General features: G+C 34.2%; 2 protein-coding genes across 3 annotated transcripts; both read right to left on the reverse strand.

The window, feature by feature from the left end:
* Window positions 1–5,008: 5,008 nt before the first annotated feature.
* LOC124839512 (uncharacterized) lies at window positions 5,009–13,635 on the reverse strand. Of its 2 annotated transcripts, none has more exons than XM_047315344.2 (7): window positions 12,891–13,635; window positions 11,709–12,087; window positions 9,730–11,111; window positions 9,390–9,503; window positions 8,914–9,068; window positions 6,464–6,561; window positions 5,009–5,530 (listed from the first exon to the last, which is right to left on the reverse strand). In XM_047315344.2, the coding sequence occupies exons 1-6, from the start codon at window positions 13,287–13,289 to the stop codon at window positions 6,513–6,515; spliced, it is 2,478 nt and encodes an 825-aa protein (XP_047171300.2). In that variant the 5' UTR covers window positions 13,290–13,635; the 3' UTR covers window positions 5,009–5,530; window positions 6,464–6,512. The 2 variants fall into 2 exon arrangements, with proteins under 2 accessions (XP_047171300.2, XP_047171299.2); XM_047315343.2 differs by having other exon boundaries at window positions 5,009–5,410; window positions 12,891–13,634.
* A 923-nt stretch (window positions 13,636–14,558) lies between these two features.
* On the reverse strand, window positions 14,559–18,165 carry LOC124839508 (putative BPI/LBP family protein At1g04970). The gene is made up of 7 exons (XM_088095912.1): window positions 17,993–18,165; window positions 17,427–17,914; window positions 16,824–16,963; window positions 16,110–16,464; window positions 15,752–16,000; window positions 15,481–15,606; window positions 14,559–15,044 (listed from the first exon to the last, which is right to left on the reverse strand). The coding sequence occupies exons 1-7, from the start codon at window positions 17,994–17,996 to the stop codon at window positions 14,841–14,843; spliced, it is 1,566 nt and encodes a 521-aa protein (XP_087952038.1). The 5' UTR covers window positions 17,997–18,165; the 3' UTR covers window positions 14,559–14,840.
* Between the last annotated feature and the right edge of the window lie 295 nt (window positions 18,166–18,460).

An 18,460-nucleotide genomic window follows, 5' to 3' on the forward strand; every position in this document is an offset into this window, starting at 1 on the left:
ATTCCCTTTTCAAATAAAAGGGAAAAATGAATGTTTTTGGTAAAGCATAATATATTACTTTTCAGAAACCACAGTTCACATTGTCCTTAGAAATGGTCAATAGTTGTTAAAAGGGGAAAAATGCAACAAGAAACATCAAAGCAGATACCCCAAAAATTCAGTGTTGCTTCCAAATTATACAAATCAATTAAGGAATGACATCTGTGTCCTCTTTAATTCCTTTTTTACATATATAAGGTCAATAAAGTTCATTTAAATCTTAATGTGAAATCGCGTTCTCTCTTGCGTAACGAAGACCACAAAAAAAAATTATAAAAAAATAGAGAAGCAATGTTCTGGAATTTTATTGGTCAAAAGAAAAAGTGTGTTAAAATAAATGACAAATTTTCATCTTCCTAACCTGGTTTTGGAAAGATTAATTGTTAAGTTATACCTTTCTTTCATTTATTTTCGTTATTTTGTTTTCCTTTAAAATATAGGAAATAAACCATGGATTGATTAATCACATTATTATATAATATTCACAAATCATTTAATCCATTCCGTTAATATATATTATTAGCGCCCTTTTTGTTTTAATATATAACATAACAATTAATATAAAATACAATAAAAGTAAACTATTTTGTTAATTATATATATATATATATATATATATATATATATATATATATGTATGTATGTATGTATGTATGTATGTATTTCTTATGCAAGAGTTAACTAATAAGGTCATGGTGACAAATAGTGGATAACGTTCAAGAGGGAGTAGTTATTATGATTAGGTATCAATTTGGATATCTAGCTTTTGTTTTATAGTAAAAATAAGGTTTTCATTATGCTTGTGTTTGGAATTTGGACTGCACCATGCCATTAACATTATTTTTAGTTGTCATTATATGCCATAATTTTTTTTGTCATTTTTGTGTGCGGAGAATTTGGTTTTGGACAATGATATGTTAGTATAGATTTTTTTTGATAATATTTTGACATAATATACAGTGTTATTTTTTTTATTAAGTTTAGAATATGTTATCAAATAACAAATAAATAATAAATATAAAATGACATATTTGTCTGTATCAAAATATTGTGTCAGAATATTTTTTTCCTTTGTTTATAAAAAGTATGAGTGTCCAATTAGATATTTCAAATGTAATGACTATTTTCAACATGTTATATGTGTAAGGTTAAGTAAACTCTTTCTAAAAGTGTAAGGTTAAGTTGTAATATTTGAATATCTACTACTTCACTTTTCATAATTTATTTTGATTATAGACACTCGATATATTTCTATGTTAGTCCATGATTTCTAAAATGTGGTGAATTTAAATTTATTTCTAAAAATTTTAATTTGAAGTTTGGATATAAGAAAAAAAATAAAGAACAAAAGCAAGATATAGAGTTTCTAGTTACAAAATGTAAAATACTTCAAATATGATAATCCAAATAAAAGAACTCTTGTGACCTCTAACATGCATGATTTCATTTTATCATACCATGTGGTCTAGAGCAAGTAGAGCTATAACATAGATTGGTTTTTTAAAAATGTGCATCCACGTAGAATGCAATCAATAATGAAAGGAAACGTAAAGAATAAAAGTAAAAAAACTTTTTCGTAATTTCATTAATTATTGAACTATATATAGATATATAGGACTAGGCTTTGAGACTTATTTTCTCATATAGGTTGAAGATCCTAGGAGTGCATGTGCATGTAAAATTACGCAATCTCACTTTTAAATTTTCCCTACCAAATTGTAATTAATTAACTAAGTGCATCAGTTTATTGGTCGCAATACTTGTTTTTCTGTTAACAGTTTTGTAGGGTTACACAAACCTATCATATTATACATATTTATAGCCTTAGCTTCTTAAGATCATTTAAGAAAAGATAGAATCAAAGTTCCACACTCCAAATCTGAAGATTTTCACTCTCTTTTTACACATACACATGCATAAGTCATACAAATATACATATCCATATATATGTATATGTATGTATATGCATATAGTCCTGCATAACACGCCCAAAAGGTGGTGAAAAAAGGTATATATATCAGAATTTTTAAGGCTCTATTCTGAATCCATAAACTTGGAATCTTTGTGATCTGACTTTGTTCTAATGGCCCCCTCTTCCTTTTTAGCTCCTTCTTAAAGTTCAAACCACCGTGATAGACGCCATTTACTTGAAATAATACCAAACCACTTTTTCTTCTTGCAATTTGTAAATAATGCTCACAGAGCACATTTTATACTGGTTTTTTAGCATTTGATTATTCTGCATATTTTAACTGTTATTATAAGAATATTGTAAGTGTGTGTTGGTTTTACCAAATCTTCCAATGCATGTTCAATAGGATTTTACTCTCTCAAAACGTTGGTCTTGCTCAATGGCTTAAAAATTATTGGCTTGTTCTCATTTGGATAAATTTAAAAATGCAGTTTAGGTAAATCTAACACTTCTGATTCTCATGACAGAAAAATTACACTTGATGGTATGTTAAAAAGACATTATGAACTGACCCATTTTTTTCATTTTATTGTCTGCATAAGAAATACATTTTCATTTGTTTCTGTGCTTATAAAACGGTAAGATTTTTAATAAACTTTCAAACAGAGATAAGTTTTTTGGTGTGTATGTTAAAGCAGAAAATATATAAGATCTAAGTTTATAATTAACCTTTTTGGTGTTCATACTTTGAATGAACTATTTAGACTAGTGGGTCAGGAATTATCATGATAAGCCATTTTTTAAGAAACGAAAATAATTATGAGCTTGTAGAGGCTACCTTTAGTTACTAAATAAGGTCATTGAAGAAAGGAGAAGGGAGACTTTTAGCCCTAAGAGAGATGTCAAAGACATGGTGGGATGGTCAAAGTTGGTAGTTATTTCCCTTTTGCATATATATATTATTCTGCAACACCTTCTCTGCATATACAGTTTTTCTTGTGTGACCCTTATAATAAAGTAGAATAAAAATGCTTAACTATAAAAGAAGAATGTGGTTGAATAAGTTAATTATACCTATTAAATATACTGTTATAAAATAACTTCTTTTTGCTGTAAAAAACATCTGTGGTTATAATTCTAGGTTAAGCTTGTGGTTCTTGTAATATCTTTGTGTTTATGTTCAAAACTACTGTTGTTAATTAACCACAACAACAGCTTGATCAAAAACTATGAACAGAATCTTCTGGCTTCTTTTTGTCCACTATGAATTTCATCATTTTATAGTTTGGTCTACTACCACACTACAAAAGAGAAAAAGAGAACATGTTAGGTAAAAAAAACACACATTCTGAAAAATCCAATGAGCGATAAAGTATAAGAACAATAATTAATATATGTAATAAAATTTTGATGTAAAAATCAAATTTCTTTTTCCCATTCCCCATATAGCCATATAGGTATCTAGCTTTGCCATATTTTCTAAAAGAATGAAGCAACATGATGCATGTGGAAATTCTAAAGGAACAGTGATCTAAAATATATTTTTTGTGTAACTCTAGAAAGGAACAAGGACCCCAGAATTATTGAAGAATGGCAGTTACTGGTATCACACTTTTCAGGCAAAATGCACCATAGAGCGGTTTGTGACGACAAAGAAGAACATAAAATATGTTTTTGTTTTCAGAAAAGGACATTTTATTAGGTAGTATATGTTGGCTTTGCCTGTTTCTTGTATATCAACATTCATTGCGTTCATTTTTCTAGCAAGTGCTGATTGGCTAACAAAGTAGAAGTTAATAATCTTGAATTACGTTACGTGGTTTTTCACACCAATTAAGTGAGTTCAAACTGTGAAGAAAGAATAAGTAGTATGGTGCCAGAATTTGAGGTAAGCATCCACATGCCTATCGAGTATATAAAATTGCATAGGCTATTCACATGACATGACGGTGTATACTCATCAAGTTCATCATATGAAACAAGTTATAATTTAAACTTTCAAGTTCTTGATACTTTGCATAGCAACACATAGTGCCTCGAATTCAACGATTTTCATTCGACTTGAAGGCATTAATTATTTGTCTTTACAAACAAACTTAATTCACTGGGTAATGCTAGTTACACGGATTCATAAAATAATCCCAACTAACTCATCTTTTTAGTTTATCAATATGAATATACTTTAAAGTTAATGTCATATATTTTTCTCTTCATAATTAAAATCTGAAACCCTACTAAAACTGATCAACATTTATGGAGTTGGAGATAAACACGATATTTTTATATACATTGTAATATTATGTGAAATTTTATTGAGAAACTCCCCCTTTGATGCCTTTTTGGTACTTCTTATTATAGGAAGTGGAACCAATATCGAAATATAGAAATTATTGATTATGCAGAAAATATAAAAAATATTAAAATATTTTTTTAAGTAGTTATTAATAGAAGTATTTATTTATTAGGATATTTGTTGGTCCTAGTTAGTTCATCAGCTGGATAGAGAGCTGACTAACATAATTTTGAGAAGGAGAAATTATGCGAGTTGGGTTGAGTTATTTGAGTTATTACATTTACAGGTAAAAATTGTTTGAATAATACTAAATTCAATTAGTTATTTGTATCATCCTTTCCTTTTGTGACACTCCTCTCCCTTTCCCCACTTACTAGTACTATTAGATCTGTTAGAAGAGTAGAAGTACTTAATTTGTACCCTTCATGGAAGGTCAAAGACATTATTTTACTGTGCACATCTCTCTTTCTCCATTAATGGAAAAAAAGATGGAACATGATCTGGAATAAAGGTGATATCTTGCCTCTCCTCTTTTGCCAAGCGGAAGAGATTCCCAGCAAGGGAACCAAACAGTATAAATGAAGTGAATTAAGAAATATCATCTACTTTTTAAGTGAATGATTTTAACTTACTTTACTAAAACAACAGTTCCAACTAATGAAATAAAACATATCACAAACTCATGACAAAATACTATGCTCAGCCGGCAGAACCTGAATGAACGCCTTGGCGATAGCTAGAAAAATCATCACTCGTCGCCAACGTGATATCCAATGGTTATGCATTTTAGAAGAAATGGCTTTTGTACAGATGAAGTATCTTACAATTCAGCATGCTAAGGAAACTACACTGATCTAATTCAAAGATGATAATGTGATTATTGGGCCTAAAGAGCCTAATGCCCGAAAAAGAATTATACAGAATGAATATCTATCGGGAAAAAAACTATAAAAGCGAAATCTAAAAAAACTAAGCAGTCCACACAGCTTCCTTCAGCTACATATTTTACATCAAATGCAATTCATGCAGAGATGGTAGAACATTCTAGTACGACGAGGCAAGTTGCTGCAATGCGCCTTATAATGGGTCTCACACGAACATTAATGCATGCTCAATTACCCACCAATACAAGAAAAACCCCGTTCCAAAACCCCCAAAACACCTGCCTGCATCCAATGAAAAGCACATTGTCAAAGATCATCACGGGAACTGGGACGGAGAGAATCAAGGGAGTGCAATAATAAGACATTATCTTTGTTGAAATTATTAAAGCTCCCAAGTAGAACCTACATTTCACAAGACGTAATAAATTTTAACCAATAATAGTGTATTTAAAAAGTACGGTTTGATTGCAAATAAATCTAATTTGACTCAACGGGAAGGTAAGTAAAGCATGATGATTGCATAATATTTTGCTCATTCATTAAGATAACGTCCAATATTAAACATAAATATTAATGTGACAGTATCGTAAAATGTCATGTCAGCTTATCCATACTGACATTTTTTTATCAAATATTAGATGCCAATTTAATTAGCCCAATTAAAATAGTGGAAATAAAATTGGATAAAAAAATGGGAAGACCAAATTTAAATTCTGATGACAATAGAAAGACCAAATTTAAATTCTGATTACAAAAGAAAGACCAAATGTGCTAATAAGTATGTTACATTCTTCTTACTACCGAACATACATTATGAAAAGTAAACCTTGTGGGATTTTAATAAAAGCGAACAAGAAATCAATGACCGATAGATTATTTTACCAAAGCCAATTCGCATTGAAAATTAATCTGGTTCTCTTCATGGAAGGGTATCACCAACACACTTTCTAATTTACACCTTCTAACACATTCTACTACCATTAATATTGGCTAATTTCAGTTTGAAACTACTCGAAAATCCTATTTGCTTATTACGGTTGTTATCCCAAATTTCCAATAAATTCCCCTTTTTTGTTGTTCCATCAATTAATTACATTAACCAATTTAGATTCTATGAATTTTTTCAGCATTATTTTTTAAATGGGAGAAACTATAGGTATGCAAGACCAAGCTCAAGAAGTGAATTCAACCTGAATTCAGGAATATAACCCCCAATATCCAAGGGTCCTAAGATTTTAAAATGGCACCTGATTTATTTTAAAGGCAAATAAATATACATTAGAACAAACAAAGTTTAAGCCAACAATTTGGACAGATAATGGATCAAATACTCACCACAAAATTGCAGTGTACGAATCATGGAACATATATGTTCATGACATTATCAACTGATTACAGGTTGAAATAACTTTTTGAATTCATCATAAAACCACCTGCGAAACAAGCCAAATCACTTAAGACACCTCAAAACAAAAAAAAAAACAGAAAAAAAAAATCTACAAGGCAAAAATCTCAACACTGATTTTATTCAGATTTTGTCCAGATTGATTAACAAGCCCGATATATGAGGACAGTATAATAGTTTCACTGCTAGTCCCAACGTTTAAAATTTGAATTCAAAACCAGAAGTCAAGCATCTAAAACACATACACCATGCAATAAAAAAGGACCAGAAATGCAAATAGAACAGCATTCATTTTCCTTCCAAACTAATGAATAAATTTCATCCGAACTTCGAATTAGAATTTTAATCCTAAATAGGTGAACATATCCACATAATAATATTTGGTAAAACATGGATTAATTGAATGCCAAATAAAAGTTAGCCTATATGCCAAATACGGCCTTGTAATGGGTATTCAAGATGAGTAGGTAAGGCTATTGTTATCAAAAGTGGCTGTTACCAAGGCAATTAATAATGTCCAATGGCAACAGAGAGCAGCCACGGGGCACTACAGTGACATCCAGTATCTCTAAATAACAGTATAGTGGCACAATAGTGCTATTGAAAAATTCCTTGGATCCATGATCTTAATTCCATACACAAATGCAGCTGCTAGTCATGGCTGCAGCATCTTCTTGTCATCTTTGGCAAATCTCCAACCAATTGAACTTTTGAGTTAATATTAACGCATTTCATTTCCATTTGAATACAATTTGATTTTTCATACATACATATATCATATCTTTCAACCACAGGTTACTTCCACAATTTGGAAACACATGAAATGGTGGATTACTTTTCCACAATTGATAACACTAGCAACATCACTGCATGGCACTTTTGGGGTCACGGCCAAATTGCAAGCTTTTCACACCCAATAACAGCATGATTGGAATGGGTTTCAAAAATCCAATTTTTCCCCAGCACTAGCGTCGATTAGAGAGAGGGGGTATTTTGGTTGAAAAAGACATTACATAAGACTACCCTGTCCACCCCCGAATTCAGCAGCATTGTCGCCAATACCCTCCTCCACTCTCTTCTCCCAAGACATCCTTTTCTCTTGCCTACTCACCTCTCACCAGAGAAGAGACGACCACTTCTCCAGCGACTTTAAGTACAGAGCAGGCTGCTCTTCTGTCTTGTCCACACTCCACCTGTTACCAAAGTAATTAATAGAGTGCAACAGTACCACAGAGAGGTCGCTGGGCTGCAGCCACATCATAGAGTGGCATTTTGGGGTGTCACAGCTGACAGCCGAATTGACAGCTTTTTCCCACAACCACAGCAATAATGATGAGTTTCAAAAATCTAATTTTGCCCCTCCACTGTTTTGGTGGGGGAGTCAGGGTGGAAATGATAATTGTAGACAAAACTACCCCCACCTCTTCAGCAGGAATTTCTAAAGACATCCCATCTTTTGCCCGCCCATCCCACCAGAGATGTCTAGCGACAGAATTACATGTTCTCTCTTCCCAATATTTTGTCAGTCTTAGACTTCCTGTTACTGTTTTCCGGCAAGCTTCTTCTGTTTCCATCCATCTTTTAATCACTCAGAATGTTTAAAGCTGTAAGATATACTGTTTCCTTCCCCCTATAGCACTTTTCACCTTTATATAAGAAATTATTTATAAGTAAAGATTATATTTATGCATACAAATATATTTGAAATAGTGGCCATTCCACAATGTGTTATCCCACTATAGTGTATTTGGGGTTGGCAATAGATTGATTACTATGGCCTTTACTCTCACCGCATACAAGCTGTGGTAGTTCAATGTGATGAGACCACAAGGGTTTTTCCATGAAAATGAAGGTAGTTTGTCTCCATCGCATGCATGAAAGTTCTTGTTTAAGATATACTTCCAGGTTCAATAACAATTATACTGTCTGACATTCATTTTTTTTCCCAGGAAAAGTAATTACCAAACATTAAGCATTTGCGTTCATGTTTTTTTCTATGAGCCAAAAATTCATTAATTGAAATAAACTAGAATTAATAGTGTCAAACTATGTTATATAAAAATTGGAACGAATATATAGTAGAAAAACACAGCACATTCTTAATGCTCAGGTATGTCCACAAGCAGCATGAAAATGGGTTTCAGTTTTCAATTTTTCACCATCTATGGCAAGTCTAAACGATAATTAAATCACCTCTATTTCTCATTTCCCTGTTTTCTACAATTTTCTACCAAGAAAATGATAAATTGACTTCATATTTTATATTTGATGGTTACTTTACAAATACGAAAATTGTATAATATGAATGGAACAGGCATATAGTAAAACAAAATGAAATGAAAACACTCTAGAATGATGGATGAATTTTAAAGAAACAAACCTGCAAAGGAAAATGGGCTGTATTCTAGTACTTTCCTCAATTCCTAACTGGCATCGCCTGTCATTTTCTTGTTTAAATTTATCAGACGGGAGTACTTCACATGGACCTTGAATAGAGCTAGCCATTTCAGTTCTATCACTATTAGATTCATAAACCTTCAACAAAGAAAACATATCTATAAGAAAATATCCACACAATACATGATTAAGAATGGTGAAGAATGTCCAGGATGTGGAGAATTATCATTGATTGCAATATCAAACAAAATATTAATTAACTTTACAGGTTACAATTTTAAACCGATAAGTGCATGCAAAAGCCAGTGTAGGTTTAGATAAAATATATAAAAAACATACTTAACATACCAATGACAAGCCTTAACACCGGCATGAATGCATTTATATTGATCTAAGAAAAAAATATCTAATTATAATTTCATATATAAAGATGTAAGTAGGTATGTGTAAAAAAAGTACCTCATTGACTTCAGATATACACGGATGACCAATATTCCCTGGCAAATCATCAGGAAAGTAGCACTTTGTTACCTTTACCCACTTTAACCCAGTTTTGCAATCTTCCCACATAGACTGAAAATAAAAATGGAATAAACTTCTTTGTTAAAGTTCTAAATATTTATAAAAATTTTATTTTGTTTACAGAAGGGTTCAAAATCAAGCAAAACACAAGAAACAGGGAAGTACACTAAAATGTTTGTGGTATTCATATCTACTTAATTTTTCAGGTAAATTCCTTCAGGTTTGGTATAATCGATGGCTGGCATATAATGGAAGGAAATAGTGATAATTTGCTTGCCTGGAGTTTAGAAGGAGCTAGTTTTCCATTGCTGGTAGGAATAAGAGCATGACCCTGTAGCCTATACGTTACTCCATCAACACAACAAGATTGGTAAAAAATCTTTTCATCTACGAGTTGTACTACATCACCAATCCATTCTACAGCATGTGAGCCATCTGATGATAATGCTGAGTTCTGTCTACCTTCAGTATTAGGTCCAGAAATTCCAACAATGTTTGCAAGTGCAGCATCTTTGTCATCACGCTTGATATCATAAGTTAAATTTTCCCCTTCAAGAGAGTCCTTCTGATTATTATTCATAATATTACTATCAATGTGTTTATCTGGTGATACTTCAGCATTGTCTTTTGACATTGTCTGTTCCACTTGAAAATTTTGAGATGATTGTATACTTTCACATTTAGCTGGCTCAGATAATTTAGGAAGAGACTCACATTCTGAAGTCTCTTTACTGGTCAAAACCTTAGAATTTATTTGTTTGGTAGAGCATTCACCTAGCATCCCAATAGAAGGACTAGAGGCTGCACTAAGAGATTTCATAGAGTTGTTTGGATCAGGCTTCTTATCAATAGCTTCAATGCTGGATGAAATGCCAATCCCTTGTATACCTTTGGTATCAGCGAACTTTGAGTAACATTGCACCTCAACATTGTGATTGCCACCGGCAACCGTTGGAACAGTGCTCCCATTTGTTACCATCTGCAGGACCTTTGGTTCTATGTTCTCTGCTTTATTCTCAGAACAAGCTTGAATACCACCAATATTAGAGGGCAATTTTGGTGGTGTGCTTGACGATCTCATGACACGACCATACTTTGGTGGCAAAGGCTTTCCACCACTTAAACTCAAGCACCTCATACAGTGCCAATCCACTCTGTTATGAATTCCTCTCAAGACCGAGGGCTGCAGACACTTCAAGTGAAATCCCTTTTCACAAGCATCACAAAGAAGCACAGTATCAACCTCCTGAACACTGAGCTCACACATCTGGCATGTCAAAGCCTTATTCATATAATCCCTTGATGGAGGAATCCAAGTGGGATGGCTGGGAAGCTTTGGTTGTAACACTTTCTGGACAACCTTTGCAATATCAGTGTGACTGGGAATCAAAGGAGGCTGAACAATGTTCGTGGCCTGCAAAGGCTGGTGCACAGTAGACAAATTTACAGAAGCTGTTGGAGTTATAAATGGTCTAAAGCTCGGGTCTGTTGTTATTTGAGGCCCTGCCCTTGATACAGTTATGTCCGATGTTCCTTCAACCTTCACAGAGGTAGTAGCAGGCACCTTGTTTTCTGATGCAGTTCTTGCTATTGAAGCAGCCTGAGTCGGTATAGACCATGCTGGAGCATTCACCAAAGGTTGGTTTGCTGATGAATTTGCTACAATTTAAAAACCATAACATTCAGCTCCCAGCTTCAGTTTCATGGCTAAAATACTATAAGATACACTTCTGTGCACATTATAGAGACACAATACACTACCAGCAAGCTAAGAAAAAAATAGCAAAAACTAAAAGTAACTTAAAACCTTAATGCCAGCTTTTAACAAGTTACCAACAAATAATAAAGATTTAAATGGAAAAAAGTAGAAATGAAGGAAATTCAATTTCAGTCTTCAAAAACAAGGAAACAGAAACAACATATGCTAGTAGGTTATATCCATTCAATCAACTCAAAATAGACATTCACCAAGATATACACCAATTCAGTCAACTTTCAGGCTTCGCCATGCTCACTCCGTGATTTAAAAAGGACAAACTCCAGTAAATATATAACCATAAAACTACAGTATTTTCTTCAGCACGTTCAGTTAACGTTATGTATTTTATTGCTTCCCAGTAAAAAATCTAAATGTCCAATATATTGCATCTATTATAGAATGAAAACATATTGCAATGTCTGTCATTCATCAATCGTAAATGTAACTCAACCAGTCCTTGAAATTTGGATCCAGTAAGGAGCTTCAGAAGAATATACCTTGGACTTGTAGCAAATAAGAAGAAGACCCATTTGATCCTCCATCAACTTTGAACTGTGGATGTTCAGCTTTAGGCAATACTAAGGAAGATGAATTTCTCCCCAAGTGACCGCTAGGCATCACACCAGAAACCATAGGTGGTCTTACTTCATTGCCAGTTGACTGGTATTGCAATACTGCAGAAGATCCTGCAGAAACATGGGGAGGAATAGACACTACGGTACCCATAGAAGGGATTGCTGGCTGGCTTGGTTTATCAGAAGGGAACATTCGAACATGTGATGGCACACGATTGTCAACAGGTCCACCAATGTTTGATTGTAAGGGTTGAGATGTATGTGTTGTAGAAGGTGCAGAAAACTTCTTTGCTTCCTCCATCTAGGAACCAAAATGGAAAAAAAGAAAGACAAAACAAGCGAAAATCTAATCAAAAGAAATGCAGAGTGCCATTCTTAGCATACACACTATAAGTCAAAAATATCTTGTGTGAGCACATGAAAAAGAAAATACTTGTCATATACAGTGTCCAAAATTTCAACAAACACAATGAAAGGCTCGGCAACAGAAAATTAACTGAAAAATAACCCAGTACTAGCAAGGCCTAAGTGCATTAGTACACAATAATCTGCCCAAAGATTCCTCCACTAAGAAACACAAAATTTGAAAAAAGTATCAGGTGAATTTCACAGGACTGTGAACATGAAATTCTTAGTGTGTTCCATTATGCGTTCGTTATGCTTTATTTTCACAACAATATTGAAACAAAACCGTTTTGATTCCCCATATCTTGAATATCTTGAATGTGACATCAAAAAGCTAATAGTCATAGCTTTCGCACCCCAAGCGTGTTTTCTTCCTTTTCAACAAGCTTCCAAACACGCTAGCAGAAGCTATACATTTTTGCTTCTAAATTAAACGGACAGGATGCATATCCAAACACGCTGTTATCCTCATTTTCCTAACCAAGACACAATTCACAACCACAACGATAAACGTAATGTTACTTTCATAACTAGTTTTCGCAAGAATAGTTATCCAAAACAACCAAGACACACACACGTGACTTTTAAACTTCACTCGGTTGTTCTGCCACACAAAATTTCAACACACAATTTTGCTAAATAACAAACAATTTAAAACGAAACGGAAGTAAATTGAGCAGAGAGAGGGTTGGTAGTTACCTTCCACTTAGCATGTGAATACCTTTCGGCAATAGACATCTTCGGAGTTCGAAACCCTAGCCTCTGGTCTTTAAGCTTGGAGTGCAATCCGAGATCCTCGATAACGGTTCCAATTGCTTCCCTGGCTACAATATCCTTGGGAGCCAAACCCTGGCAGAGGCTGGCGAGCTTAGCGCGCGCCTCTCTCATGAGCTCGACCTCAGCGTCGGAGGGCTTCCTCCCCGCACGCACGGAGGCCATGGTGGAGAGAACGAGAACAATCTCGGCCACTCTCTTCAATTCGGCGTCCTCGTCAACCTTGGGCTTCTTGGCGCAGCGCTGGTCAGAGTCCCCGTTCTGAAGCGGCAAGGTCTGTTCCTCCGGTTTGGGATCGGGAACGAGCTCCTCCTCCGTCTCCATGGGAGGGAAACCCTAGAGAGAGAGGGGAGAGAGGAGAGGAGAGAGAGAGAGAGAGAGAATAGAATAGAAGAAAAGAGAAGAGAGGTTTGAATTGGAGGGGGCTAAGGCTAATTAAAATTTTGGCGGGTAAGTGTGTTGAGAGAGATGAAGGCGAGGTTTGGGTTTGGGTTTGGGTTTGCGTTGCGCGTGCGAGTAATTAGGTATTGAAGTGTATTGGGTGGGATGGGGTTAATAGTAGTGAGTTATGTTGAGAGAAAGAGAACGAGTTGAGTTCAATTGCTCACCAGAGCGATCCCTAGAGAGAGAAAGAGAGAGATAGACGCCCACGCTGAATACAAAGGGGTTTTCGCCAATTACAAAACAAATAATAATCATATTAATTTTCTATTTATATTTTATCTCCTCCCCTCAACTCGTACACGACTCACCGAGTTTCTACCTTCCACATTTTTTTAATGTGTATTTTACATTGTATTGGATAAAGGTTTATTATTACGTAATAACTAGAATTTATGATAGATAGATATTTTCTTCTAAACAAAATTAGTTCCTGAAATATCTTCAAAAAAATATTTAGTCCTTCAAATATTTAATAATATGATTTGGGCCTCTCAACACTAAACTTACCGAGTTTTAAAAGCATTTTAAAAAGACAGTCCCTCAAATTTAATACTTAAGGACCAAAATCATTTGTTTTTCTTAAAGAATTGATTTTTTTTTAATTTGAAAAAGATCAAAATAAGATTCACTGAAAAACTCAAAGACTCAAAAAATAATTTAAACTTTTCTCGAAAAGAAAAACGTTATTTTAGATATATACAAAATAATTTAAATCGAGATTAAGGATTATTTTATACCCTTATTAATATCTTTTAAGAAAATAAAATTTAATTAATAAATAGTGATAGAAACAAGTTGGCAGAGATAATTTCTTATGTCAAATACATCTATTAAAATTAATCAAATCATTATTGTAGTCCATTTTATCATTGAAAAATCCCACAAGGTTATGTAAATAAGGTTGGTCCATGGAACTGAAATTCTAAAATCTGTTCCTTTTTGTAGAAGTCAATACGTGTTACGTTATAATCCATGTATACTATGATACTTAGCAATAGGTAGGGGTTTGAGTCAACTTGCAACTTAATTAGTTTGAACTAGAAATGACAAACTAAGATCTAGTTAAAATTAGTGACAATAACTATGGATAGGTGAGTTTAGGATGAACATATTCTGCTCTTGATAAAGGTGAAGAATATCAGTCAAGAATGAACTGAAGATCTGTGAATGAAATATACGAACAAAAAGTTAGCATTATTTTCACACGTTTACACATACAGAGCAATCTTTTTCAAGTGATCGTAAGGACAGAATGATTTACAAAGGTAAAATCAGCTACACCAGTGATGGAACACATAAAATACCAGAAGATGAGTAATGGACCTGCATGCATGTTTGTTCATGAGATTCACTCTTCACTGCCATCTTGACCAGTTTCTCATTACCTTATTGCCACTTGGAACACAAGCAGACAAATATCTGAGAACTTGTTTATGATACATAAGCTGGTAGATGCTTGTGATGATAGTGTCCGAAGAAAGAAACATCACTGGTCACAGTAATCCATGGGGGAGCATACAATATACGAGCATTCTCAAGAGCAAAATCATTAAGAATTGGCAGTGGAATTCCCCTCACTAACTGTGAGTTCAGGTATGGTATGAGAACGGTTTTGAGGACAGCTGATGTCACTGACTGCAAATGTTTACACAGTTATAGAGTAAGATTCATAACAATAACCTTGATATAAAATATCTAAGGTTTAACAATCATATATATGCCAAAATAGAAATTGGAGTTAAATTTCATCTGATTAGAAGTTGAGGTGGTTTCAACAAATGCAAAAGGGCCACTAGAAGCCTAACTACAAGTATAGGTTGCAAGGTTTTTAGACCTATTACCTATCAAAAAGAGAGGAGATCAAGAAGGGCATTGGAGAAAATTGTTAAAAGGATCTCAAGATTAATAAGATCTTAAATGTTTTAATCTTTTAACAGAGTCAAAAGGCAGCTTGTAACCCATGTAGCTGATAAGTGGGATAAGGCATTTTTTTGTTGTACAATTTCATCCAATTTCACGTCAAAGTACAAATCTACAAGCTGAGAAGATTAATATATACATTCCAATTTACCTGAATCAGATTCACGTGCAGTTTCCCTATTTTACTCCATTTCAAGTATGTCGAAAACTTTTTCAATTTAAGCCAACCAGCAAGATTGTTTCCTATGATCTCCGCAGCACAAGATGCACTAAAATCCTGTACCAATAACCAAGGTTAAGGGACAATGTTAGATAATACAATGTAGAAGCAGTATATTATTTATGAGGGATGCCTGCTTAAACAGTGTAACAATCATAAAAGTTTAAACTCTGCACTTAGTATTGGTTTTCATTAAGCTTACCACCGAGATGCATGCAACAGGTACGACTTCACCAGCTTCCAGAACATTAAGTATTATATCTATGGAAATTTGGACAACAACATCTTTGTTTGTCACTTGTATATCCGGTGGAGAAGACACAAAGACATCAAGATTCATGTCATCGTTTGGATATTGCTTGTATAACTGAGGAATAATGAATCTCCATTCAGCAGTGTTCAGAAGGTTCTGATCAGGCAGTTCATCAACAGTCCATTTCAAAGTATCTGCCTGAGTGAGCACAAGAACAACATAAACCATCAAAACTATATGTCAGTTTATAATATCCATTTATTGGACACAGCAAAAATAAAAGAAGTAGAAGACTTCAGAAACTTACAGTGAAGTAAACCAAGGAACCGGATTTGAAAACATTTTCATGTAATGAAATTGTTATCATCTTTGGCGAAGGGTTGGCACGGGAAACAGAAACGTCTGAACCTCTGTGGTAACCTTGAGGTGACAAAATTTCATTCCTTCCTATGAATAAACCACTAATTTCTAATTCAATAGCAGAATCACTTAGCTCAGGATTGTTCACGAAAGAAACATTTAGAGCAGCTGTTTCGTCTATTGGGTAAGTCTTTGGAAGAGATTGTAACAAAACATCAAGAGTTGATATCCCCTCATTTATTTGATCAGAAACTGCCTCTTCAACTCCAGATGCTATACTTCCTGCAAAAGCATCTACTAGCCTGCAAGAAGATAGAAATTATTGGCATGATATCATCAAATAGTATACATATTAGGGTCTAGATACGAGCCAAGCTTCGGTTCTTTAGAAGAGACAACAATTCAGGAGGATATCAGAAAATTAGCTTTATATTCTCTAGAAAAGTTTTTGCAGCACAAGATAATGGAACACAGTTATCTGCACTTTCGGTTTCATGTCCCACCCTAAAGATTGAAATATAGCATAAGGGTTATATAGTTATTAGCCAAAGCCTCCCTATGGAATTGTGAAGCCTAAATCAGCAATGGAGGAAGATAACTCTAATAGAGCATGTTTAAGAGTTTGTAGTAATAAAAATCATTGCTTAAGAAGGTTCCTTACACTTGGTAAAGCCAAGCTGCTCCACCATGTAACTTTATGGATAAATCTCTAACATGGCATCCAGAATCCAGGAGAAGCAGCTTAAGAGTTCCTTCTTGATTCGTTAAATTCACAGTAAGTCCAACTTGCAAATCATTAACCTTCCAACATAGCACAGCACAACAGAATGAGGAATATAACAGATTAAGCAGTACAAACAAAATTATTTGCGAAAAAAGTGCATCACTGACAAAGGTTTTAGGCTATCAGACACTGAAACACATGTCTTGTGAATGAAATTTCAGCCATAACCACAGCCAGCCGAACCGATTCTCATCAGAATAACCAACTTCAGGTTAGTTCAAGATCAAACTTTCTTAGTTAGAGCACAATGCTATAAAGCAAATTATAAGCCGTGAAACAAATTGGTGCAACTCCAGAAAAAAAGGAAAAGAGTTTAATTTTACACAGTCAACCAATTAGAAACCATGGTTAATATAAATTTTAAAATGGCTAGAAGTCAACCCTAACAATTTGTAATTCGGTAACACTTTACTCGGCCAGTGTGTATACAAAGTACTCCAAGATAAAGAGTGAATAATATTCTGGAATCTGGATTCAGACCTTTGCAGTTGCAGTTCCACTATCAGAAATTCCAATTGGGACTAACCAACTGCTGGCAGAGTACCTCCACTTCAAACTCAAGTTAGCTGTGGCACCTGAAACAACAACAGCAATGCCTGTTTCTCCTGTATTAACAGATGAAGAATTTACTTGGATATCATTGATAGTGATTTCAGAAAGAACAACTCTGGCTTTTCCAACAAGAGGGACTTGAACAGTCTCCTCAATATCTGGCAATTGAGACAGAGTAATAGAGTCAACAGCTTGGTCTATCAGAATATCCTTGGCAAAATCGAGACCCTTATCAGATATGGTGATAGAGATGAAACCCTCTTCATGATGTTGAACACCACTTGTGGAGGATGAAAGGAGCAGAAGGAATAAAAGAAGGAAACAGGTTGAGGATGTCATTCCAATTTTGCAGGTGGAGCCTTCTGAGGGATCGATCAAGCCAATATCATTATGCAACCCAAGTTGTTTAACCTTGACTTCAGAAAACAAGTTTTGACAAGATCAAGGTTAATTTTTCATGTTTATCCAGTGAAAAATGAAATCTTGAAACATACCCATTTGATGAAAAACTAAGGAAAAACGTCATAGCTTTTCTTACTAATTTATCTTTCGGATAATAATGAACTACAATATTGTATTGGATAGGAGCCGAGTTGGTGAAATCAACGACCAGGAACAGCAACTGTGAAGGGAGATGTATCAGAAGTTGTTGTTTCGGAGTTTAGCTCAGATTGATTAATTATTATTGTTGTTATTAAGTTGACATGGAGCTGGCACAACAATCATCGTAGATTAACATAAGAGCAATAATTTCTTAGATATTACTTTCTCGATCGCTTCATTAGTACCAAGAAAGAAAAAATATCTTACTTTTTACTTTATATTCTAAACCATTTTTTTCCTTTGATCTCTATATTCATGTGTCTGATAGGATTTGGAGTGTCTATCAATCAATTGTTTAACATAATAAAACGTGAACTCGTGACCCACGCGACTTATATTCTGATTTTAGAATTCTGAAA

This window comes from Vigna umbellata, chromosome 1 (genome assembly GCF_029865625.1).
Source record: "Vigna umbellata cultivar VRB3 chromosome 1, Vumbellata_1.0, whole genome shotgun sequence".
NCBI classification, from domain to species: Eukaryota; Viridiplantae; Streptophyta; class Magnoliopsida; order Fabales; family Fabaceae; genus Vigna; species Vigna umbellata.

Coding starts and splice junctions, on each gene's coding strand:
- LOC124839512 (XM_047315344.2), bottom strand. CDS start 13,289: ATGGAGACGGAGGAGGAGCTCGTTCCCGATCCCAAACCGGAGGAACAG. Junction 12,088..12,890: donor ATTCACATGCTAAGTGGAAG/GTAACTACCAAC, acceptor TTTGGTTCCTAG/ATGGAGGAAGCAAAGAAGTT. Junction 6,562..8,913: donor CAGCCCATTTTCCTTTGCAG/GTTTGTTTCTTT, acceptor CTTGTTTCGCAG/GTGGTTTTATGATGAATTCA.
- LOC124839508 (XM_088095912.1), bottom strand. Junction 16,964..17,426: donor GTGGAACTGCAACTGCAAAG/GTCTGAATCCAG, acceptor CTATGTTGGAAG/GTTAATGATTTGCAAGTTGG. Junction 16,465..16,823: donor GCAGCTTGGCTTTACCAAGT/GTAAGGAACCTT, acceptor ATCTTCTTGCAG/GCTAGTAGATGCTTTTGCAG.